Genomic DNA, 22,419 nt, shown 5'->3' on the forward strand with positions numbered 1-22,419 from the left:
TACAAAGGTGGGTTGCTCCAAGTGTGACTCATTCCGTCTTATCCCATTTTGCCAAAAGAATCACCACACCCTTACTATTGTGCTACTACACAGTTACGCTCTCAGGTCTGATTCGCCCTTCCCACACTGTCCTTCCACTTCCGGATATCACACAACAGCCGTTTCTTCCCATTCTTTTCCCTGGCCATGCCGAAAGACCCGACACTGCTGCTCGGCCCGAGATGCACCAGAGGCACCATCGACGGCCTGCCGTGGGCACATTGGAACGGGAAGGCGCATGTAGCCAGTTTCTGCACAAGCTGAAAGCATTGCTCCTTGGTCAGGACGTCATTGAACATGATACTGCCTGAAAGTACCGGTTAGCTTCAGCCTTTGTCACTAGTAGCCTACCAAGGCGAACTCACTTCGGCAAGCCCTGGAGTGGATCAACTCAATGATTCCCTCTGGACAGTTGTGGAACCTGGAGAACCACTGATGATCGGCCTCGTCACCAATCGGGAGCCGTGGCACGATGCCAGCCTGTTTGCTGGGGTTTTCATGCAGCTTCCAGATCTCATTCCGGAGCAGTTCGACAAGAAGCCTGGGTTCAAGACGGCACCGTTCCACTATACTGGGCGGCAAGGCCTGAACCTCCACCGTGACCCTCGATGCCTGGTCTTGGGTTGTCACGTCGTAGATAACACCCCAATAAGCAAAATGCCTTTTGAACCTCAAAAGCAGCTCTCCTTCTTGCCTAGACAAGTCAAAGAACAACTTCTTGTCCAAATGCGTTCTGGCCGCCACCAAGCTCCTGCCGTCATCTGGGTCCGGCACGAAGTACTCTTTCAGCAGAGCTTCAACCCGGTAACGCTCGTCAGCGGCATGTTGGTCTATGATCACCAGCAGCGGAGAATCGACGAGATCTCTCCTGTGGACTGTTCCAGCCTGGTTGAAGACTTTCACCAACACAAACTTTTCATCCACTTGACTCACCACTTCGGCTTTTCGTAGCGTGTCTTTGGATATTCTCCCTTCCAGAGCAGTCGAAACACTGTTATTGCTGTTCTCGAGGGTAATTACCCCAAGCCCATGGCAGCCATGTTCACCTCCTTCGCAGCCAAGCGTGTCTGATTCCTGGGGTAGCCTAGGGATGGGCCGTTCCGTTGGCAGGAAAAAGGACCGGCCCCGGGTGTTTGTGCTAGGTTTCCAGTCCCTGAGCGCTGTTGAGCTTCTTCTCCGATCAAGGCTCGGCTTTTTATTGGAACCCTGTTTGGGCCTCATCGCAAAACCAGTCCGTGGATCAATTATCGACTTGATTTTGGTAACAGGGTCAATCCAGATCATTGGCTCAGCAGATGTATCTGCGACTGGATCATGCGGCTTTTCAACTGTTTCTGAACCATCCGAGATGGCATTGGAACAGCCGGCTAGAGACGTGCCACTCGAGGTGCGACCGATAGGCAATGACACTGCTCTCTTGAGTTCAGTTTGTGGCTGGACGACATGCTTGGTTTTGGGCCATGATGAAAATGGTGATGCAGAGCGTGTCTCGGTGTCCCGTGTGGTCGACTTCCTTGAAGCCTTTGTGCGAACACTTAGTCTCGAAGCAGACCTGGCTACCGGCAGCTGCGAAGCTGATTTTCGGTTCGTCTCGAAAGCAAAATCAGAACCAGAGACGGTTCCAGTTTTGAGCTGCTTAATGGCGTGAACAGACCTTGGTCGAAACATGTGCTTCTTCAAGAACTCATATGCCATCACTTGAAGCAGGTCAACAATGATGGAGAGATTCGGCCGCCTTTCATCTAGAAAGTCATCCGCATCCACAGAACCCAACCCGTGCTCTAATATGATCTGGAGAAAGAACATGGGCCATCGGTCCACGCCTTTTCTTGGCTTCAGCTCTTTGCGGGTGAAGCCAGCCATCTTCTGTGGACAACCGTCGTCATCAACGCCAGCTTCTTCGATGGTACCGAAGCTGGAGTTGGCAAACACGTTGTTGACTTCATTGTAGAGGAAGTTTGAGTGACCTTCGTTGAGGGATGGCTGGATGCCGAGAGCGATGAACTGCACTCTCTTCGTAGCTGCTGGTTCCAGTGACACGCAGCCTCTCACGGTAATGCCTGGAGCAGTGGCACCAATCGAGACCCACGACTTCGGATTCTCTTGGTCCAACAAGGACGCTGCAAGAAGAAGCTTGGGTGTTCGCAAAAGAACATCCCGAGTTGACAGTAAATGGTGTTTCTCGATATCAGCAAGTGGAGATGTCTGAAGAGACACTGTTCTTCGAGCAATCGAATCCTGGAGATTTACAGCCACCTCTCCTGGCCAAGCAAGCAGAAGAGCAACGGCTTCGTGGATCAGCTGATCGAAATACCTACTTGTGCCCAATCGCTCCACTTCCGTAGCTCTCTGCTTGACGCGGACAGGCAGGTAGCCGAAAAGATCACGGACGACAACACGAGTCCCGCTGGAAAAGTCCAATATGCGCTGCTCAGGCAGGGCTGGAACATTCCGTGTCACCACATTGGACTTGTGTATGGTAAGCGAGTTGTGTGACCGGTAATCACGGTGATGTGACGTGACGGTCAACAAAGAGAGAGCGCCTAGAGATGCCAGGAACTCGCCATGTTTGCCGTGACAGTCTGCGGACGGCGGGTATTTCGAGGTATCTAGAGCAACGATGTTAGTTGGGCCGAACAACAAAACATTGCTTGAGCGGTGGATGACGTACAGTGCAGTTGGCCTAGTCCCCCACCCTCCCGAAAATTGGATGGAGGAATGCCAACACCGTTGTCTTCGACAGAGCAGCTTCCACGCCCATAGTCAACTGAGATGTTGATCTTCGTAGATCTGGCATCCAAAGAATTTCGAAGCAGACCACAGACGGCAGTGTTCAGCGAGGTAATGATAGTGGATGATTTGATTTGAGCAACAACGTCCCCGGGCAGTTGCTGTATCGACATGGCGGTTGTGATCCCGACATCTCGCTACCCAGCCAGTGAGTTGTCCTGCATCCAACCTTGATCAGATGCAACACAACAGCAGAAGACTGTCCGGGAGTCGTTAAATGGGAAAGTGAGGGTGTGGATGGACTCCCACGTGATCACTGTGTTGTGCCAAGAGCGTTGTGGATGGGCCCCACACCATCTTGTGTCGGCACCCTGGGGCCCGGCTTCGTCACTGAACCCCCTGTGGAGCGTGGAGCGTGCGGAACGACAACCGAAAGCTTGGGATGTTTCCGCTTGAGCTTCTGGAGAACAACGACCCTTCTTGGCTTCTGCCATTGTTCAATACCGACATCATCGCCCTCTTCCCGCAACCTTCCAAGCCATCCATTTCACCCGTCTCACTTACGCGCCACCTGCGAAAGCACTGAGTTATCGTCTTGGGTGATCCGACAACGCCACGGCCTGTGCGACCTCTCCGCACGGCTTTGCAAACAATTCATGAACCGCCCCATTGACAGCAACAAAAAGTAAACCTGCTCGACGCCTCACTTTATCTTTTCCCATCCACAACGGCCGCACTCGACCAACATATCATCTGCTTTCTTTACTACCCGACGTGTACCAGATTCCAACACCCCTCCGGCAACCGCGACCAGAATCTTGACCTGCTATCCCCGATAACAACCACCTACGTGCATCCAACCTACCTGGTCCTCTCTTCGCGCAAGGCCGAAACCTTTCCCCCGCTTCTAGCGTCCCAGATACTGCGATGACGGAGACTGCGACTGCTTCTCATGGTGATTCTGACCTTCTCTTGTTTCGCTCGTTCTAGCGATAAGCAAAAGCTGACATGATGTTGGGTCGCTCAGGTCGATCAGGTCGACGACGGCCGTTCTCCACGTTGATGAAGAAACTGGCCAACCTGAAATCTTCCTCCAATGGTGAGGGTCACCGACACACCAAAGACAGCGCAAAGCTGCGCCCATCCAAGAACAACAACCCATACCCCGAGTCCGGTCGCCTTCCGCCTGCTACCACGAATAGAGAGAGCCAGTACACAGAATCCACGGATCCTAGCAGAAGATCATTCAGCATTGTGTCGGGCGATCAAAATGCTTCAGTCAGAATATCCGACGAGGGGCAACCACCACCCACAGTGGGAGCTCGCTCCATGGCGCCAACCGTATCGACCGAGCACGACACATCACGATCAATGACGGCGACGTCGCGCGGAGTACCATCAATCACCAACACAACCTACACCGTGAACGGCCGGCGAGGCGGCGATAGCACCTTCTCATCCCCGGCGCCTTCCGTCAGGTCCTTAACCACAACCCTCACAACAATCCAAACCGCGGCGCCAAACACGGCCGGCGGTGGCGCCCAAAACACAACCCCAGCCAGCAACGGCAACCAATCCAACTCGCACATCATTCACTTCAACCAGCCCTTTCCGACCGCCTCCCCCGCCTCCGCTATCCCCGCCCACCTCGCAACCGCCGGCGCCAATTCCACCACGGGCCACCCGACAACCTATCACACCGCCACAGCTAACAACCTCCTTACCGACAACGCTTCCATCCTCACACTTGCCTCCTCCTCCAAGCGCGGCCGCCGCCGTTCATTCGACACAGACGCCTCGGTGCGGGCGCTGGCTCCTTCGTCTCTGTGGGGAGGAAGCAGGGAATCCCTGCCATTGAGCGTGCTAAGCGCCAACTTGGAAAATCCCGGCATCCCCACCACCCCGGGGCTCCACAGGACGGGGACCGGTGGGGTCGGAGGTGAGCGGGCGAGCATCTACAGTGCCACGACGGGGAATTTCGGGGTGAGCAGTGAGAGGAATAGCTTTTATGCGAAGCAGGGCCTTGGGAGTGTGGTTGGTGGTGATAGGGATACTGCCAGTGTGAGGAGCGGGCTGTTGGGACATGGGAGGGCGGAGAGTATCAATGGGAGTATTGGGTTTGGGAGGGGGGATAGTGCTGTGGCCGCGGCACCGAGTCCGTTGACGAGTGCGAGGGAGGTGCAGGGGTATGTTGAGGAGGAGGGGGGGAGTGGGAGTGCTGGCGCTGGGACTACCAAGGAGTAAAGGGGTCACGACATGAAAGGGGGATGGGACAGCGGCTTGTGTTTCTTTGGGGGCAAGGGAGGTAGTCTGGAGTTTTTCGTTTCACGCGTTGCATTTTGTCTCGTTTCATGGCAACGAACAACAGGACAGGAAAGTGGGCGGTAATGGTGTTTTCCTTGGGTTTTTCTTTGTCGTCTCTCGGTTTGTGTTCTCTCTCAGTTTCAGTTACAGTATCGATATCCATTCCTGGTTTGTTTCTTTCATGACTTTTTATTAAAACAGACAAATAGCAAGGATTGCGCAAGCATTTTTTTTTCTACTCGACGGGGTTGACTTGTTTGTTCGTTTCTTCATTTCTTGAGTTTATACAAAGATAAAAACCCATGATACCCCAGCTCTGTCAAAAAATACAATTACACAAAAACCTATTGATTTCATGGATTTAGCCCAGGGGCTGTTTGTTATATATGGTGCCAAAAGTTGGTTAGTTAGTTCAATAGGGCAAAGGACTCAAATCCAAGCCCCTGACCCCAAACTCGAACGAATCATTCCTCGAGTAACTTCCCGCCGTGTCCAGGTCCAGGCGTCCCCTGATGCAATCCTCAAAGTCGACGTCGGTGCAGATGAGGCTGGTGTTATCCTCCCATTGGGGACCGGAGAGGACCTCTCCAAAGGGGGAGATTATGCTTGATCCACCCCGGGAGACCCATTCCCCGCTGCTGGAGTTTGTCAGTTTGGGAGCGGGAGGGACCATAGGCTGGGTTTGGGAGTTGGTAACGTGGGAAGGCTTTTTGCAGCAGAGCACAATCTCGTTGCCGTCTTTGTCGAAGACTGAGGTTCTGCGCTTGGAGGAGGGGGAGAGGGTGTTTACTGTTGAGGTGGTTGTGCGGGTGGGGGAGGGGGTGGCGCGGCGTGTGGTTGTGGTGGTGGTGGGGGTGCTGGGGGATTTTGAACGAGGGAGGGCGATCTCAAAGCCTTCTTCTGTTAGGCATGAGGCCCGGCGGTTGCTGTGGTGTTTGGGTGCGAAGGGGGAGGGGTGGTGGTCGGAGAAGATGGGGGTGTGGTCGTCGTGGGGGTTTTCGTGATCGGGTTCTTCGGTTAGGATGGCGGAGGAGGAGTCTGGGTGGCTGTTGGGAATTTGTTGAGGGATGGAAGGAGGGGGGACGGCCATGTTGGAGGAGATGACGAAACAGCGGCCTTCGATGGCTACTGTCCTCATCAGGGATAGCCAGGTGTCTCTCCCGTCAGCGGTGGGGGCGAGGTAGAGGTTGATGTTTTGGCTGTAGAGGGATTGTCGAACCAAAGGCATGTAGTTCTCCCAGCAGATGGCTGCGCCGAGGTTGATGCGGACGCCGCGGATGGTGGTGCTTACTGCGCGGAGGGTAGCTGGGGAGCCTTGAGCCCATACCAGGCGTTCGGTGCCGGTCTGTCTGGGGCGTTAGTATTGGAAAGGAAAAGGGATCAAAAAGGGGTAACTAACAGGCATGACCTTTCTGCGCTTGCCGATGATTCCTTGCTTTGGGCAAACATATACAACCGAGCAATACATGGACCCTCCGGTCTTTTCTATCAGGCCAGTGACAATGAATACTCCGGTTTCACGAGCAATTCTCTCGAGTTGTTCCCTGGTGCCATCACCCCGTTTGTTCGCAGCAGGCTCCTTGCTGTTCTCGTTCGACCCGGGGACAGCATCTCCCGGCAAGGCACGTTTGATCCATGCTTCCCCAGCACCGGCTCCATCACCAACGGTATCACCCAAGTCAACGGCGTTTTGGAAGTATCGGAGATATTCTTCTCTGCCCTCGGCTGTGCGCGAGCCAATGACACAGCCAAAGTGCGTTCCGCGAGGGTATCCTCCGATGTAAGCTTCCGGGAGCAGGAGAATGTCAATCTTTTTCGATGCGGCACGACGGGCGATCTGTTCCAGCTGAGCAATGGTTTCGGGAGTGCTAGCTTGTGTGCTGGGAGAAGCTGTGCCGAGGCGAATGGTAGCGGGCGACATGGTGGTAGAGTGGTTGACGATATGTGAACTGTATAATGGACACAAGGTGGGAGAGTCAAAATATTACAACAGCTTGCAGTTGTTCTGTTATATTTTCGAATTGAGGTCAAGTCACGAAACTGATGGAATATCGGTAGAATGCACCATGTACCCCGCCTAGAGCTCTCCATGTGACCGCTGCATGAAACCAAAACCGTCACCGTTTGTGGGGGACGCCGGAAGGTTGGAAATACGAGGCGCAAAGAGGTCGAGAATCACTGCGCGGGTGACGTAACAAAGAACCCCCCACAGTCCACGGGGCCCGCTCGCCTAGAATTGGTGAAATTCCATCGAAGCCCTTGTGGAAGGCAGATGGAAACCGTTTTGACATACAACAGCCATCACATTGGCTGAAATTATCTAGAAGCGTGAAAATAGGAGATCGAGATGAGGAAGCGCTCGTGACCAGACATTGATGTCTTTGAAGGTGTTGATAACATGACTATCTTGTGTCTGGATAACTTTTTAAGACGCCGGATGGAAGCTCACGGTGGCCAATCGGCAGCTGATGGTGGGCCGAGCAATCCAGGAACTGCCGAACCGGGAAGGAGCGCACGGCTGTCATCGGGCGTGGGCCTACGGCGGGGATATATTGATTGAAGTCCACGAAGTCCAGAATTAACAATTGGCGGTTGCTAGAGCAAAGGAAAATACCAAACTTGAGGACAATACTATATAGCGATGAGAGCACATCCAAGCAACAGCTCTGATCCATCATCCCAGTGCCGAAAGAAACCCTTACCCACCGGGTAGCTTAGCCGGTTCGGGTAGGCTTGAAGCTTAGTCAGCTATGGTACACATAACCCAGACCCCACTCTTTGACAGGAGAAATTCGTGGCATTTTGAGTGGATGGGGGCTAGCGCCGTCTATCCGTCAACCCGATCATAACGACGCGTCGACGCGCTCCGACAGCTGCGAGAGTCTCGCCGCCAACAGCGACGACGACAATGGCCGATCAGCACCAACATACCCAGCAGCAGTTTGCTCCACCCACCTATGCCTCGCTTGAGGTGCCCTTTGCGCCCCCTGTCCACCGCAATGCCCTGCCAGAAACACGCATTGCCGAGCCTGGTCCGAAGAAGAAGGGCAAGCGAAAGTCCAACGCTGCCGAAGGAGATGCCAATGGGACGACAGACTCTCCCAAGGAAAAGAAGCAGCGCATCTCCCGCTCCTGTGATCAATGCCATGGCAAACGTATGAAATGCAGTGGCTTCAAGCCATGCAACAACTGCACCAAGCGCGACAGGGCGTGTACCTATGACAGACCCTATATCAGGGGCATTGCAAAGACACCACCCCCTCCTCCCGCCGATGGCCAAGCCCGTAACCTCGCCCAGCCAGTTGACGAGTTTGGGAGGGAAGTCCGTGACAGAAGCTGGGCTCTACGTGCCTGTGATCTCTGTCGAACTCAAAAGGTGTCTTGCTCGGGCAAGCTACCATGCGAGAACTGCTTCAACAGCCGTGTTGCATGCACCTTCAAGCTACGTGCAAAACAACGAGACTCGATGCCACCGGGCGAGGGCGGTGAGGAAGGCGAAGGCGAGGGTGAGGCCTCAGAAGCAGAGGCTGATGAAACAGAGCTGCAGGAGAACGACTCTACTGAATATGGAGGTACATTCGCAGTCAGGCGCATTCCACTTCAGGATCACGAGAACTACATGCTCACAAATCGATATGCGGATCCCGAGACACCACCCCTGGCTTTTCTTCACAAAGCCTGGGAGAGGATGGCCCGCTACCAGAAAATACCCACTAGCTACGGACAAGAATATGGTGTTCCTGGCGACCTCGTCATGCCGCCTAGTGACCAGCCTTTCGACACTACGTTGCCGCTGGCTTTTCCTGAGAGTCCGGCCAAATGGTTCGAGATGCTCAACGCTTTTCAGAACGGCTGGACCGAGACCTTTCACTTTCTACACCGGCCCACCGTCAAGTCCTGGTTGGAAAGGGTATGGAAGAACTGGACTGCAAACTCACCCCTGGAGAAGGATCTCGGCCCGGCAAAAGCCACCATTGCGCTCATGTGCATGTCTATTGGCACAATGTTTTACGACCGACCATGGCGAGAAGCCGTTAGACAAAAGATGTGGGATCGTCTCTGGACGCTCAACATGGGAGACCAACTGTTCCTGGCAACCATTCGTCTCACAGACTCTGAGCCGGGCCCACCAAAGCTGGAATCCATCCAAGCTCGTCTCCTCCAAGTCCTGTATCTCCTTTGCACATGTCGGCTGAGCCAAGCTTGGTATATCTTTGGCAATGCCGTCCACATGCTGACTCAGCTCGGCCTCCATCGCAGACGAGGCCGAAATCGAGGCCTGGGTCGGGATATGACAGTCAACCCAGATTACGCAAAGATCCAGTGCGAGAGGCGCACGTTTTGGACCGCCTACATCATTGACAAGGAAATTTCGTTGATGTGTGGAAGGCCCTGCCATTTTTCCAATGAAGCAGTTGACCAGGAGTTCCCGGATCCTGTCAACGACGAAGATATGGGTCCCGAAGGCCCTTTCCGGCCACACCTGGGCGACTGTTACTTGGAGGCTGGCACTGAGCAGGCCAAGTTGAACCAGATCATCGATAAGATTATGCGAGACGTGTACACGTTTCGCGAGATACCCGATGACTGGAGGTTGGAGAGCGCTACACGACTAGGGAACGAGTTGGAACAGTGGAAAGAGCAGCTACCCTTCATGATGTGCCATCTCAAGCCTTCCATGTTGCACACTATTTTCCGTCGACAGTCCACTCTCTTGACCCTGGCTCATTGCCACGCCGCCATTCTCGTCTATCGTCCGTTCATGACAGCACCATACTCGGCCGATGCCGAAAAGAAACAGGCTGCCGATTCTGCTGTGCGCAAACTGCTTGACGCCGCTCGTATAGCTTTGAATATGTGCCTCGCATTGGCTAGAGATCAGGAGAAGAGGGACAAGAGCCACTTCCAGTCCATTTTCTTCGCGCACCACGTCTGCTTCTGCGCAGCCGCCGTTATTTTCCTTCTCCCGCACATCCGAACTCGGCAAGCCATGTACGGAGGCACTCACTTTAGGGGATACGGCAAGATGGACTCCTTACTCACCGAGACCGCAGAAAAGGCTATTGGCGCGCTCTTGAAACAAACAAATCGCTATTCGCCCTCGCGTAGATGGGCCATCATCTTGGAAGAGCTTCGAGATGAGGCGGCTCGCCAAGTGACTGGGGCTGGACGAACGCCGGCGGAACAGAGTCAGGCCCAGGCTCAGGTTGCAGGGCAAGGCCAGGGGGGCAGTGATGATGCGGATGCCCAATCTCCCAATGAGCAACTCTTGGAAGATGCATTACGTGCCCATTGGGAAGCTGATTTGGCCCGTCATGCTCTCCCGAATCATCCACCTGTTGAAGTTGCTGAACCACCGCCTCCCCCATTGGTATACCGTCTGTGGGACAAATGGAAAACGACCGATTGGATTGATCTTGATTCTGCGGTAAGTTGATCAGATCTTTCCCAGGCTGTTGACTGACAAGGTTGCCAGGCGTTTGGGCCGATTTCCAATTTTGAGCCTCTAACTCCTCCTCCTCCTCCTCCTCCTCCTCCAGCACCACAGCCTGCACCTCAACCAGGACAGCAGTCAGCAAACGAGCCAGCGCAACCACCACCCCAGCCAGCACCGCAACAAGGCCCCGTTCAGAACCCAGTTCAGTAATGTTTGGTAATATTGACTCGCTAGCAGCTCTTAACTCCTATAATACAGTCCCAAATACACCTATCAACCACCAGCTAGGCTTAGCTCGAGCTTTCCGACGATGGCGAGATCTCATCCATCAAGGTGTCAACTTCATCCTTCACTGCTCGGGCCCGGCTCAAGATGTCGGCCATGTTCAGCCCTTTCAGCAGCCGATCCTGGATTTCTCCGTTGCTGTGGAGATATTTTTGCAGCGAGTAAGAGGGTTCGCTGGTTGTTGTTCTTCTTCGGCAATATCAGTATCGGCATTCCTTGGAAGTCAGAATCAAGTCAACTTACTCATCACCGGACAGCTGAAGGCCTGGTCCCATTCTTTGCGACATTTTGAGTTTTGTTTTGGGAGGCAAATTATCTTTCTTCTCAGCTGCTTGGTGGCTGCTCAGGCGTGTGTTGGTTGGTTTGACGGTTTGGAAGTCTGTGTTTCTTGAGGAAACCATCGCCTTTTATCTGTTGGACTCCATCTTGTTATTCCTATTCTCATGAGGTTACCTGGCGTTCTTGGTGATCCTTTTGGGAAGCTTGGTCGCATATTGACGCGCTCTATCCAGTATCACGCGTTTGAGCACATGGAGAACAAGTGTTCGACCCTTGAACAAGCGCCCTGAATGGCACACGACTCATCTTTACCACGACATGCTCTGCCTGACGAGGCTGTGATGTCTCTGAGTTGGCGGTTTGGCCATTACATGTTCGGTTCAGGACGCGGGTTGCTGTTCGCAATTGAGCGCGTCTGATCAAGGGACCGGCCCTATCCTTTCACCTGGTTTCTCCGAATCTTTTGTCGGCTCTCCAAGTCCCTGACTTTGGGCCCTGTGCGTCATCGCCGGATCAATTCGATGCGAGGTATCTCTTGCATTAACACCACGCTGCCGAGCCGGCCGATTGGGAATAGTGTTGGTCCCTTCCCCGCTCTCAGCCTTATCTACAGTCCCAGAAGATCCTCAAGTGACAGGAGATCTGTCGCATTTGAGCACTTGGAAGTACTTGCGCACGCATAGCCACCGCTGGGGAATGCAGATGGATAGGCATACCACTAGGCACGCGCGTGGTTTTCCCTGTTGGGCCTGTACTGCGTGTCATCGGATGTCCTGTCCAATGCTTGAACGGCCTTGGGGTGGTTCAACTCTGCCGATGCATGCGCCCCGAGTGGGAGCACGCCATTGGAGAAAGCGTGCTCTGATCTTCTCGGGAGCCGGAGGAAAGGTGTGTAATAGCAAGCCCCGAGTTCTGCTTCTTCTCCGCATTTGCGCAAACGGATCGCAGCTCATGTATATAATGCCGTCTCGGAGTCATGGTTTTCTACAATGGAGACTTGCTTCTTCCTCAGGCCCAGCTGAGGTTATTTGGGTTCGACATCACATTTGAAGCATTATTGACACGCATCAGTTCATTTTGTGGTCCAGCACTCGGACTGCTACTCGGCTCAACACAATCCTTTCTTCGGCCAACTTCCCCTCACTTATAAGCCATCGTCACGACCTCATCGGGTTGTGTGACCCCCGCCAGTATCAACACCCGCACTCAGAACAAAGCTTCAGACACAGAAACCCAGCCGAACAGAGATTCACCACCGTTACGTATGGCCTGAATCTCATGTCACGAGATCCAGGGTCCTCAGCGTAGAACAGATTCGACCCTGTCAACTTCATGGCATCCCGCGGCTCAAGTCACCCGACACCTTCGGAGTTATTCCTCGCAAAGAAAAAGAAAGAGATTCTAGACAGATCTATGGCTCTCATCCTCAAGAAATTGGACGAATGCCTTGAAAACCCCGTTCCAACAGCACCAAGGCGCCGTGTGGCGAAGCGGGCGAGAGACGACCAGGACACTGCTGCTGTTGACGACCGCGTCGCTGCCGGCGCCGCCACCACCACCACCGACGACGCTATCGACACGCGAAACAAGAAGAAGCTGAAGCAAGACCCGGCAGCGGGACGCCGGTTCGCCTGTCCGTTCTTTAAGCACAACGCGGCAAAGTACAAGCATGTCAAGACCTGCTGTGGCCCCGGGTGGAAGGACGTCCACCGGGTGAAGGAGCATCTATATCGTCGCCACTCGGCTAAGAACTCTTGCGCGAGGTGCTTTGAGCAGTTTGAGGATGAGGCCGCTCTCAAGGATCACCAGCGGTCTGAGGAGCCGTGCAAGCTTGAGAAGCACAATATACCTGATGTCATCACGGAGGAAAAGGACAAGCTCTTGCACGCTAGGGCCAAGGCTGGGCTTTCTGAGGAGGATAAGTGGCGGGAGATGTATCGGATTCTCTTCCCTGGCGAGAGGGTTCCATCTCCCTACTATGATGACTCGGATGGGACAGGCCCGGATAACGAGAATGGAGGGTCGTCCAGAAACTGGGAGGAGTTCAAGACGTTTGCCCGGCAGGAGGTACCCAGACTGATCAAGCCTCTGTTGCAGCAGTACATCGATAAGTACTTTGAGGACTTTGCAGAGAAGATGAACCAAAAGTCGATTGAGGTCGCCAAGGTGGTGGAAAGCCAGGTCCTGCGCACCTGGATCTTTAGGGAGGAGCAGCAGCATCTGTTCCCGCCCGGAGGTGCAGCGCCGTCGTCTCCTCCGCCGTCGGTTTCCGCCCGGGCATCCAGCCCAGAGGTCGATGTGAAGCCTGCGAGTTACAATGAAGTGATGGATGAGTGGAGGGACAACCCACACAGCGGAGAGTTCTGGGCTGACATGATGAGCGGACCTCTTTCTCTGGACAATTTCTTGGCTGATGCGAGCCACATGGGCCTGGGCTGTGGGAATGATATCTTCAGCGCTGACTCGGCCTACTTTACGAATCCTGTCTCAGACAGGGAGATCACTTCCAGCTCTGGCCTGCATCAGGTTGCTGGGGCTGTTATGGGTGCTGCTGTTGGCGCTGCTCCGATGTACCCGCGATATTTGTAGGTCATTGTCGGTCTGTTTGGCGTGTTCCACATGCTTGTCCATCTCATTGCCTCGATCATTCGTGTCTCCTATTCTTCGTCATGTCATTTGCAATGGACCGGGGGGACACTCATTATTGGGTATCATGCCGAGATTTTTCCTTTTGTTTTCTTTTACTTTGTTGATCAGGAAAGTGGTATCAGTACGATAGTTGAACATCATGCAAGGCTTTTCTTGACCATCATCCTCATGAACCAACCAAACAACCCAATCGCTCCATCACCTACCCCTCCATTTCAGCCCCCAACTCCCGTCACTCTCATGAACTACCCCTCCCCCACATAATCTTTTTACACGTCCGTATCTTATCACATTCAGCAGGCTTCCCGGCCGCATCCCTCGCGGCCAGCTGCCTTAGCTCTGAAGAGATATATATATCAAGGCATCTATTGCATCATTCTACCCGGTCCTCCCGGCCATCCGGCTGGCTGAGGAGCGACAGGAAAGATGTTTATTGCATGAAAGGCATGAATGGCCAGATTAAATTGGCTTGGGCGATTGGAGTTCGCGGAGGGGGCGAAGGAGATGGCACCACGTCACCCCACCGTTCATGTCTACCACCACAACAACAGCAACAACAACGACAACCACCACGAAAGAACCTGGACACGGCAAATTAGGATATCACAAAGCCAGTGTGAGACAACTACATTAAAATTCGGTCAGTCAAGGCTGTTTAATTGGTTCCACTTGCGAGCATCATACAAATGCCGTGACGCAGAATGCTGTGAGGAAAGGTCTCCAAAGTCCCGGAACTGAAAGTGGGGGGATGGGTACGTTACGGCAGATGCAGAGATCCTTCCTCAGATCCCTCTATACGACACCTCTGCAGATGGAACACCTTGTTTCAGCTTGCATGCGGTGCTGACTTTGATGGCAAATGCGGGGGACAGTCTCCCCCTCATTTTGCCACCAAGAGGCCAAGTTCCATCGTGACAGTGAGCGTGATGAGATAGAGGGGAGATGAGGCTCTGCTGTCAGTTGGGAGGTGATTATACAGCTAGGAAGCTAGTAAGCGAGGAAGATGATGTTTGCGCAAAAGCGCAGAGGAGGAGCTTGCTTATCACCATTTCGCTGGCCATAACCACAGCAATCACGGGACGGACCTTCTGATCAACGAAACACTGCCCTGCGGAGGTGGGGTGGTGACACAACTTCACACAGCTCACACAACCCACTCGATCACCACTTCCCGCACCATTCCCGGTGTTATATGCGGATGGTGTATGTAACAGGTAGCGACCACCATGAGCACTAGTTCCACCCCCAGGAAACAAGCTACGATGGGTGCCCACACTCATAAATCTTCCGTAGTATAGTGGTCAGTATGTGAGCTTGTCATCTCTCAGTTGTCAACGCTCGAGACCCGGGTTCAATTCCCGGCGGGAGAGTAAACCACACTTAGCTTTTGGTGATTTTTACATCACACCCCTGCTGTGGGAGAGATATTGTTGTTGAGAAGTTTTGTTTTGTTTATTTGCCGGCGTAGGTGGCAAAACAAATAAAGTGTGTCGACGGCGATTCGGGGTATGAATAAGAAAAGGGGCTTTCAGGGGTCATAAACGCCTCCCTCGCACTATTTTGCTATCAAGGCAAACAGTGTTTCTTTTTAAAACTTTCCTCTTGATGTTTCCAGCTCTTCATTGAACTGTGATTCCCCAAAGGACAAAACGTTATGCCCGCGAGTCAAGTCCAAAAGTGTCAACACCGAAAAAAAAAAGGAGGGACCCCTTACCACAAAAAAACCCACACCCCAGGACACACCAAAAGTGAAAAATATTCATCTCGACGTGGGCCTGATTCGAACAGACGCTCCCGAAGGAACAAGATTTCTAGTCTTGCGCGTTAGACCACTCCGCCACCACGCCTCTTGTTTGATGAAGCTTGCTCCCAGAATATCGCCACATCACCAACCGGTCAAATGGTACAAACTGGCGGTAGCGAGGATATATGAAAGCACTTTGGATTTTCCTTTCATCTTCACAACATCAATATTACACCAGCGGGAACAGACTGGGACGAAAAAGAAAAGCGAGGCCAAGCGAGTCGCGCACAACCATCAGTCACGACACCTGCCTGAAAGGACCTTGTTCAGACCCAACGTCGTTGCTCATGTTGTGGCAACCGCGAAGCGCCCAGGGGCGAAGAGAAACTACTTCGCTGATAGAGGCGAGAAATGGGGTGATATATCAATTGTTCAATAGCTTGCGTCCTCGTCGTAATAGTGAGTCACAGGCCTGAATGTGTTGACTGTTCTCTCTTATGAAGAGGGGACAGCGACACTGACAGCAGGCGGGTGTGCATAACAAGAGTAAGGAGAGGCACCGATTCATATGCAGCTCAACATTTGCTTGAAACAGAAAATATAACCAAAACAAAAGCCTCTGAAATGCCCTTAATACTTCTGCCCGTGACCCTGATACCCCTGTTGTTGGTTCTGGTTCAGCACGTTCCCACTCCCACTCCCATAGTTGTTCCCAGTAGCATACCCTCCACCCCCATTCCCATAACTATCATCCACTGGCACCTCCCCCTCCCAGAACCCTCCCTGCTGCGGTCCCTCCGGCTTCCCGGACCCCCGACCCTCTTCCTCATCCCCAGTCCAAACCCTCCACTTGAACCGAATGATCTCATAAATCTGCACCAGCTGCGGCTGCCCCTGAGCACCCCCTTGCTGCTGAGCTTGACCTTGCCCTTGTGATCCAGCCCAAAAGATAGGCGTCCTCACCACCTCCCACACAACTCCCTCTCTCACCCTCTTTTGCCACAGCCAAACCCTAAAGCCAACCCAGTAGAGTGCCGCCGCTACTAATACTGCCATGGCAGTCATCTGCGGCGCAAACCAATCCACCCTGTCACTCGAGTGAGCAATATATCTCTGCGCAGGATCATAGACCCAAATCATGACAAGCGGCACAATGTTGGTAACAGTAAAGATGACCGCCGCAATGACCCCCACGACATGCGGAATGGGGGACTTGTACCGCCAGTTTGATCCAGGCCACAAACGAAGATACAGCATCCCCACCCCAATACACGAAAACCAAATCACATCCAGGCCGTAAGCATACGCCATCAACAGAAGCGAATAACCCGGTAGATGCGAGAACACCACACTGTCAGTCGACAACATGGCGGCAAGGATTAGAACAGAAGTAACAGTCCAGTGCAACGCCAAAGCTGCAGCGGGTGACTTTTCCGTATGCAAGAACCCACCGGCTTGATGGTCTGGGATGCGTCTGAACCCATGGCGAAAGGTGAACTCATAGGAAGAAGCAAGATAAATGCTGCCAGGGAGAACACCTTCCTTGGCAACTTCTTGCTTGACACGGGCGGCGGTGAAAGTGAAAACAATGACGTTCCCGATAGCAGATAGGGCGCGGAGCGAGCCGCAGGCGGCCTTGATTTTGCTTTCAGCAACGCCAGACCCGACGGTGCGCTTGAAGAAATTGAAGGCAATGTCGAGGTCAGCTGTGAAGAGGTCTGCTTTGGGGATGTTGGCGGCCTTTGTAAGTGATTGTTAGCTTAAGAGAACAGAGCTGACGCCAAAAAAAGGAGAGGATATCTTACATAGAGAATGGTGATGGTCATAAAGAGGCAGCAAATAAACAGCACTCCGTAACCCGATGTTCGGGCAAAGTTCTTGTGCGGTGCCTTGATCTCAGCCAGAACCTATCATTTGTTAGTTGTTACCTGGGTTTTGATAGCAGATTCAACAAGTTAACATACGTAGTTGGCCTGATGAAATCCGCCAAAAGGGAAAATTGCGTAGATCATTGCCTCTGCATACTTGTAAACTCCCCATTGAGTGTTATCGGCTCTCTTCAAGGATGTGCTCGAATCAAAGTTGTCTCTTGCCACATCCAGATTTAGCCAACGAAGTCCAAAGATGACCATGATGACAAGCATAGTCACTTTAAGAGAGCCTAAAACGTTGTTGAGACGGATACCCCATTTTCGAGACATGCTGTGGAGTAGACAAGAGAAGGTATTGACAGCCAGAGCAATGGCCACCATTCGGCCGGCTGTTTGGCTGGTGTCTGATGCCTGAAGGACGGCAGCAGCAAAAGCAATCGAGTTGGTCGCCGTGTTGCCAAAGACAAGGAAGGATACTCCGAACAGACATGTGGCCAGAAACCGAGGAAGTTTGAGGAAGTAGTTCAACTAGACTTTGTCAGCTATTTGTTCAAAATAATCTCGTGAAGCGTAAGACTTACATAGGGCAGTTCACCTCCACTTCTTGGGGTTGAAATCTTTGTACCATCCGGTCTCTGCCACCTTGGGACTGTCAAGCCCAACTCGATATAGAGAATGATACCCGATAAGGCGACAGCAACACCGAAAAGCCACAGCAGTAGGGTAACGGCAACACTCTGGGTATTGTAGAAAATCTGCGACGAAGCGTTGAAGATTCCAGATCCGATCATGCGGTTGAATATCAGGCAGAGTACCGAGAAGCGACCCAGACTGTCTTTCTCTGATGGGATCTCTTCGACAATGGCGTCATGGTCTTCTCTTGCTTCATAAAGAGCTTGTTGATCTTGGGGATCCAATCCTGGGGCCCAGTCTGGGGCCTCTGGTGGAGGTTGAGCCTGATTGAAGCCAAATCCTGTGCTCGGATCCGGCTCGGCCGTGGCTGTTTGTTGATACATGGTGTAATACTGCTATATCAAAGGTAAAGCCACCACCATGGCAGCCTTGAGTCGTGATATGTTGTCCAGAATCAGGGTGAACGGATCTTGGGCATCTGGGGTACCCAGAGCTTATGGGAGACAGGACATCGTCTCAGCTCTTCTTCTTGGATGCGGGGGAGCTCAGTCTTGTTCACTTCAAGTGGTCGCTCAGAGCCTTGTCTGGTCACCAGAGCAAAACTCGCCATGCCCGCCATAGACACCGAGAGAGCACAGGCATGGGCTGCCTCCTGCATGACGTGTTAGCAAATGAGCCACTGTGTTTTAGAATTATTGACTAACACCGGGAGCCGATTGAACTCGGTGCAGACGAGCGATGCCATGATGAGAAGTGAAGCGGGATTTCCTGGTTCTAGACCTTCAGCTGAAGCCAGCCAGAGCTGCGCCGTCCAGTGCTTTCAGCCACCCGCATCGGTAGGCGCATCTGGAACCCGGTGACCGGCTTAGTTTTGAAAGCCTCCGAGGGAATCTGCCTTGCGACGCTGCAAGTTGCTGTCTGTGCCTGGGCCGATGCCTGCGCCTCCTGCGATATTCGATTGATGTTAAGCGGATTCTTTGGATTTCCAGGGCGGACGACGGAAAATGCCATGTTTACGTTAACAAGGCTCCAGGTGAGCAATGCCGGGAAGGAAAGAATGCGGGGTGCGTCTCTTCCCTCTTTCGTCTCCTCGTCCTTTCCTCTCTGCTTTCCCGCTCCACTGAAGGGCTAGGGCCGTTTAACTGAGCCCCTCCCACCTGCCCATCTTGTCTATGCTCCCCACACCTATGGACCTGTCTTTGATCTGTCTGCATTCCGTGCTTCGATCCATGCGGAGCGATGTCGCTGCCCTTTGAGATATCGCAGATTCACGGTGCTCTTGCTCTCGCCTACAGGGTTATTGAGATTGGATGGAGTAACATCCATGACGCTCACGAACAATACCTCGAGTTCGGACAGGACATCAAGGACCTAAGAATCAGTCTTCTCAACCTCGCTGGCGCCATTGACCAAGCCGATCGTGGTTCACTCCTCAACAATAGGCCGACTACCGCTGCTGCCAACAACTTCCACCATGTGCTCGGCAATTTCACCGGCGTCCTTGAGGAGTGCTTACGACTCTTCGAACGTCATTCTACATATGGCCGCAACCGAGGCCCGATCTACAACTGGCGATGGTTTCTCCTCGTCAAGGACGAGGTCATGATGCTGAGGGAGCGTATTGCTTTCTTGAACATAAAACTTTCGGTAGCCTTCAAGGCTCTAGAAATGTGTGCCTCCTTGTTTTTATGTTGCTACTTTGAGCGGTGCTGACTGAACCCCAGTGAGACCAGTGATGGCACTCGGAGGCTGATTGTAGGGGTCGGCGAGCTACTCCTACAACGTTTTGACTTGCTTGAGGCGAGACTATCGGTAATGCTCGGCCAGCCCCGGCCAGCCGAGCCGGAGCGGGTCCTTGAAATTCCACAGCCCTTGGAGGATTTGTTGGTGGCCATTGCCATCTCGAAACACGGAAGTCTAAGCAGCATGCCCCTCGCACAAGGCATAGATGAAACCATCTTCTATCTTGATAGGGCCACATGCTGGCACGCTAGGAGAAGAGTCGAGCAACCCACCGAGCAGATCCTGGCATCGCAGATTGCCAACATGATCCGAGCTTACTGGACACTTCAGGCCACTAGGTCGGGCAATGAATGCATGGAAGTCTCCTCCAGGGCGACTATTGATGACTTGGAGGCACACTTTCCGCGTCTTGGCATGACGGTGCAGAGATATTTGCACAAGCTAGGAGAGGTAGGCGCCTGTCATTCATGATCTTGAACACTCCCCAGTCTAACCATATATTAGAGGATATTCGATGCTCATGATGCACTGGCTCAGAATGGAAGTCAGGTCCCGACATGGGCTCAGGTGCGAGATGCTTTACACAGGGAACAGCATAGCTGGGATGAGCATTGTGGTTGGAGGCCACCACAGCATGACGAGAACGATCCCAGGAGGGGCGAGAAGATCTTCACCTGGTATGTTGAGACCTAAGAACCTGTACTGCGTGTTACTAACTTGTACCAGTCGTTTGCAAGATCACAATACTGCCGAGCAATATCTGGAGATATGGCAACACGACGCAAAGAATAACCAACAACTGACAATGATCATATGTGTAGCCAACAGAGACACAGTCTACCAGGTCGACCGCACAAGTCTCATGGTGATACCATCGGATGATTCGCTGGTTCAAGGCAACGACTTTTATTCCATAATCGTAAATCCCAGCCACCTGGGTGGACAAGCTGGCTTTAGGTTGGCGTTTCACACCAAGGGCGCCCTCTTTGACTTGCAGCAATTCTTTACCGGTTACAGAGTGGTTGATGATCTTTTTGGAGCCAAGATAATTCTGCAGCAAGCAGAAGGGGTCCTGCGAGGAACACAACGGCGAAGCACAGGACGGGTGCAGCTATGGTCTTCGACTGTTAGACCGACTGGCCGAGCCTTGCCAAAAGAAATTCTGACCTCCTCCACGAGCACCTTGAGAAATCTACCTGGCATGGGTTTCAACCCGAGCACGCCGCCCCCAGTTTTGCCTCCACTGGGTTCTTTCTCGAGGCTGACCCTGTCACAAGAGCCTGCCCTAACCCCCGCAACTAGTCCAACCAGTTCCAGCCAGAGTGTTGAGACACCGCCCCCAATCATGTCTTCATTCCAGCAAACGCCTTTCCCTAACGGCAACAACAGATTCTCAGGAAACAGCTGCAATTCCAACTCCTTCTGGCAACACCCCATGCTCCTGGCTCAAGTCGGTGGGGCAACTCAGTCATCGCCCGTTCCTCAACGCTATTCAACTCAAAGTGACGATTTTCAAACCACGTTAACCTCCCCCGTTTCGCCAGTCCAGAGGTCCAATGCAAACACCAACCGCCCGCTTCCGCGGCGCCCATCAGTCGCATTTTCCGTAACATCTCAATCTTCAGCGGTCTCCGTCGCAAGCACCACCCAGTCCGCTGCTATGATTCAAGTGGGACCTCGAGGAACCATGGGATGCATCATTCAGGCTCCTGAGCCACCCCGCTTGGTGCTCTTCATCAGAGGAAGAACATCAGCAGAGCCAAGTAGTCTGTTGGCCATTGACAGTATGTTTCCTTCCGGTTTTACTTTCTAGCTTTAGCTGATATGAGCAGTCAATTCAAATATTCGAATCAACCCGGACCTCTGCAAATGCCGCCAGGGACGGTCTGAACATCCTCAAGCACGCCAACAAGTAGCTCCATCACAGTGCTGCCAAGTCGTGCTTCAGCCTGCGGGAGGACGAGACAAAATCTATGCCAAGGAGACAGCCGCTCCCGAAGACACGAAAAGTGTTAACAATAAGAAGAAGAACAACGGGGGCGGGACAGAAGGGGTCTCAACGTGGAATCTGGCCAGTGCTGGCAGGTTTCAACAGTACAATGATTTGAGCAAGGGTGGTATGAAGCAGGTCAAGAAATTGAAGCTTGTGACTATTGAGTTTGGCAGTGTCCAAGGTATGTGTGCTTCTGTCTCTGTTACAACTTGCAACTTGAAGTATCTGACATGATTTAGCTCGGCAGCGGTTCGTTACAAACTTTAACGACTTGAAGGAGCTGTACTCGAAGTATGCGGTGGTATGATTAGATGTTTTAGCTTATACACGACAGTGATGGATATACCCGGTTTTGTGTTGGCGTTCTGTGTAAAAATTTGATTTATACAAATGCTGTTTTTGTGTACCAGAGAGCAAGTCACGGTGGCCTGTGCATGGTGTGTACAATACAATTGAAGCCTTATTTCAAAAAGTAAACTCCATTTCATTACACAAGGTTCATAGTGCATGTCTTTTCCAAAGCCCTTTATGACTTGGCAGCCGGGGTAATGCTCCTCCGATATTACCTACCCTGCATCCAACCATACGTCGTGCAGCGTCTGCCTAAGTAGTTAGTAGCAGGCCACCATTCAGAGCCGGCTCTTATGCTGATACCAAAATATGTCAAGTTCCATCAACCTTAAATCGACATCTCTTCCATCCCCCCGCCCCC

The 22,419-nt window shown here is 52.7% G+C and overlaps 8 protein-coding genes and 2 non-coding genes across 10 annotated transcripts; 6 read left to right on the forward strand and 4 right to left on the reverse strand.

The window, feature by feature from the left end:
- Positions 1–101: 101 nt before the first annotated feature.
- MLH3 (DNA mismatch repair protein) lies at positions 102–3,060 on the reverse strand (the record flags this gene model as incomplete). Its single annotated transcript, XM_062889277.1, has 3 exons — positions 2,711–3,060; positions 405–2,648; positions 102–346 (listed from the first exon to the last, which is right to left on the reverse strand). The coding sequence occupies exons 1-3, from the start codon at positions 2,940–2,942 to the stop codon at positions 102–104; spliced, it is 2,721 nt and encodes a 906-aa protein (XP_062745241.1). The 5' UTR covers positions 2,943–3,060.
- A 94-nt stretch (positions 3,061–3,154) lies between these two features.
- QC762_309810 (uncharacterized protein) lies at positions 3,155–5,445 on the forward strand. The gene is made up of 2 exons (XM_062889278.1): positions 3,155–3,724; positions 3,797–5,445. Exons 1-2 carry the CDS (start codon positions 3,697–3,699, stop codon positions 5,011–5,013), a joined length of 1,245 nt encoding a protein of 414 aa, XP_062745242.1. The 5' UTR covers positions 3,155–3,696; the 3' UTR covers positions 5,014–5,445.
- On the reverse strand, positions 5,212–7,685 carry QC762_309820 (uncharacterized protein). Its single transcript, XM_062889279.1, has 2 exons — positions 6,473–7,685; positions 5,212–6,418 (listed from the first exon to the last, which is right to left on the reverse strand). Exons 1-2 carry the CDS (start codon positions 6,992–6,994, stop codon positions 5,486–5,488), a joined length of 1,455 nt encoding a protein of 484 aa, XP_062745243.1. The 5' UTR covers positions 6,995–7,685; the 3' UTR covers positions 5,212–5,485.
- Positions 7,686–7,737: 52 nt separating this feature from the next.
- On the forward strand, positions 7,738–10,720 carry QC762_309830 (uncharacterized protein; the record flags this gene model as incomplete). The annotated part of the gene is made up of 2 exons (XM_062889280.1): positions 7,738–10,501; positions 10,550–10,720. Exons 1-2 carry the CDS (start codon positions 7,982–7,984, stop codon positions 10,718–10,720), a joined length of 2,691 nt encoding a protein of 896 aa, XP_062745244.1. The 5' UTR covers positions 7,738–7,981.
- Positions 10,721–12,406: 1,686 nt separating this feature from the next.
- Positions 12,407–13,663, forward strand: QC762_309840 (uncharacterized protein; the record flags this gene model as incomplete). Its single annotated transcript, XM_062889281.1, has 1 exon — positions 12,407–13,663. The coding sequence occupies one exon, from the start codon at positions 12,407–12,409 to the stop codon at positions 13,661–13,663; it is 1,257 nt and encodes a 418-aa protein (XP_062745245.1).
- A 1,343-nt stretch (positions 13,664–15,006) lies between these two features.
- On the forward strand, positions 15,007–15,093 carry QC762_0058650. Its single transcript has one exon. It is a non-coding gene; the product is annotated as a tRNA-Asp (tRNA).
- A 395-nt stretch (positions 15,094–15,488) lies between these two features.
- QC762_0058660 lies at positions 15,489–15,570 on the forward strand. Its single transcript has one exon. It is a non-coding gene; the product is annotated as a tRNA-Ser (tRNA).
- Positions 15,571–15,866: 296 nt separating this feature from the next.
- Positions 15,867–18,354, reverse strand: QC762_309850 (uncharacterized protein; the record flags this gene model as incomplete). Its single annotated transcript, XM_062889282.1, has 4 exons — positions 15,867–17,207; positions 17,273–17,374; positions 17,432–17,866; positions 17,920–18,354. 4 exons carry the CDS (start codon positions 18,352–18,354, stop codon positions 16,098–16,100), a joined length of 2,082 nt encoding a protein of 693 aa, XP_062745246.1. The 3' UTR covers positions 15,867–16,097.
- A 71-nt stretch (positions 18,355–18,425) lies between these two features.
- Positions 18,426–18,998, reverse strand: QC762_0058680 (uncharacterized protein; the record flags this gene model as incomplete). The annotated part of the gene is made up of 2 exons (XM_062883570.1): positions 18,678–18,998; positions 18,426–18,623 (listed from the first exon to the last, which is right to left on the reverse strand). Exons 1-2 carry the CDS (start codon positions 18,714–18,716, stop codon positions 18,426–18,428), a joined length of 237 nt encoding a protein of 78 aa, XP_062745247.1. The 5' UTR covers positions 18,717–18,998.
- QC762_309860 (uncharacterized protein) lies at positions 18,678–22,199 on the forward strand. The gene is made up of 6 exons (XM_062889283.1): positions 18,678–19,641; positions 19,696–20,164; positions 20,219–20,391; positions 20,441–21,498; positions 21,547–21,888; positions 21,947–22,199. Exons 1-6 carry the CDS (start codon positions 19,211–19,213, stop codon positions 22,012–22,014), a joined length of 2,541 nt encoding a protein of 846 aa, XP_062745248.1. The 5' UTR covers positions 18,678–19,210; the 3' UTR covers positions 22,015–22,199.
- The last annotated feature ends 220 nt before the right edge of the window (positions 22,200–22,419 follow it).

This window comes from Podospora pseudocomata, chromosome 3 (genome assembly GCF_035222375.1).
Source record: "Podospora pseudocomata strain CBS 415.72m chromosome 3, whole genome shotgun sequence".
NCBI lineage: Eukaryota > Fungi > Ascomycota > Sordariomycetes > Sordariales > Podosporaceae > Podospora > Podospora pseudocomata.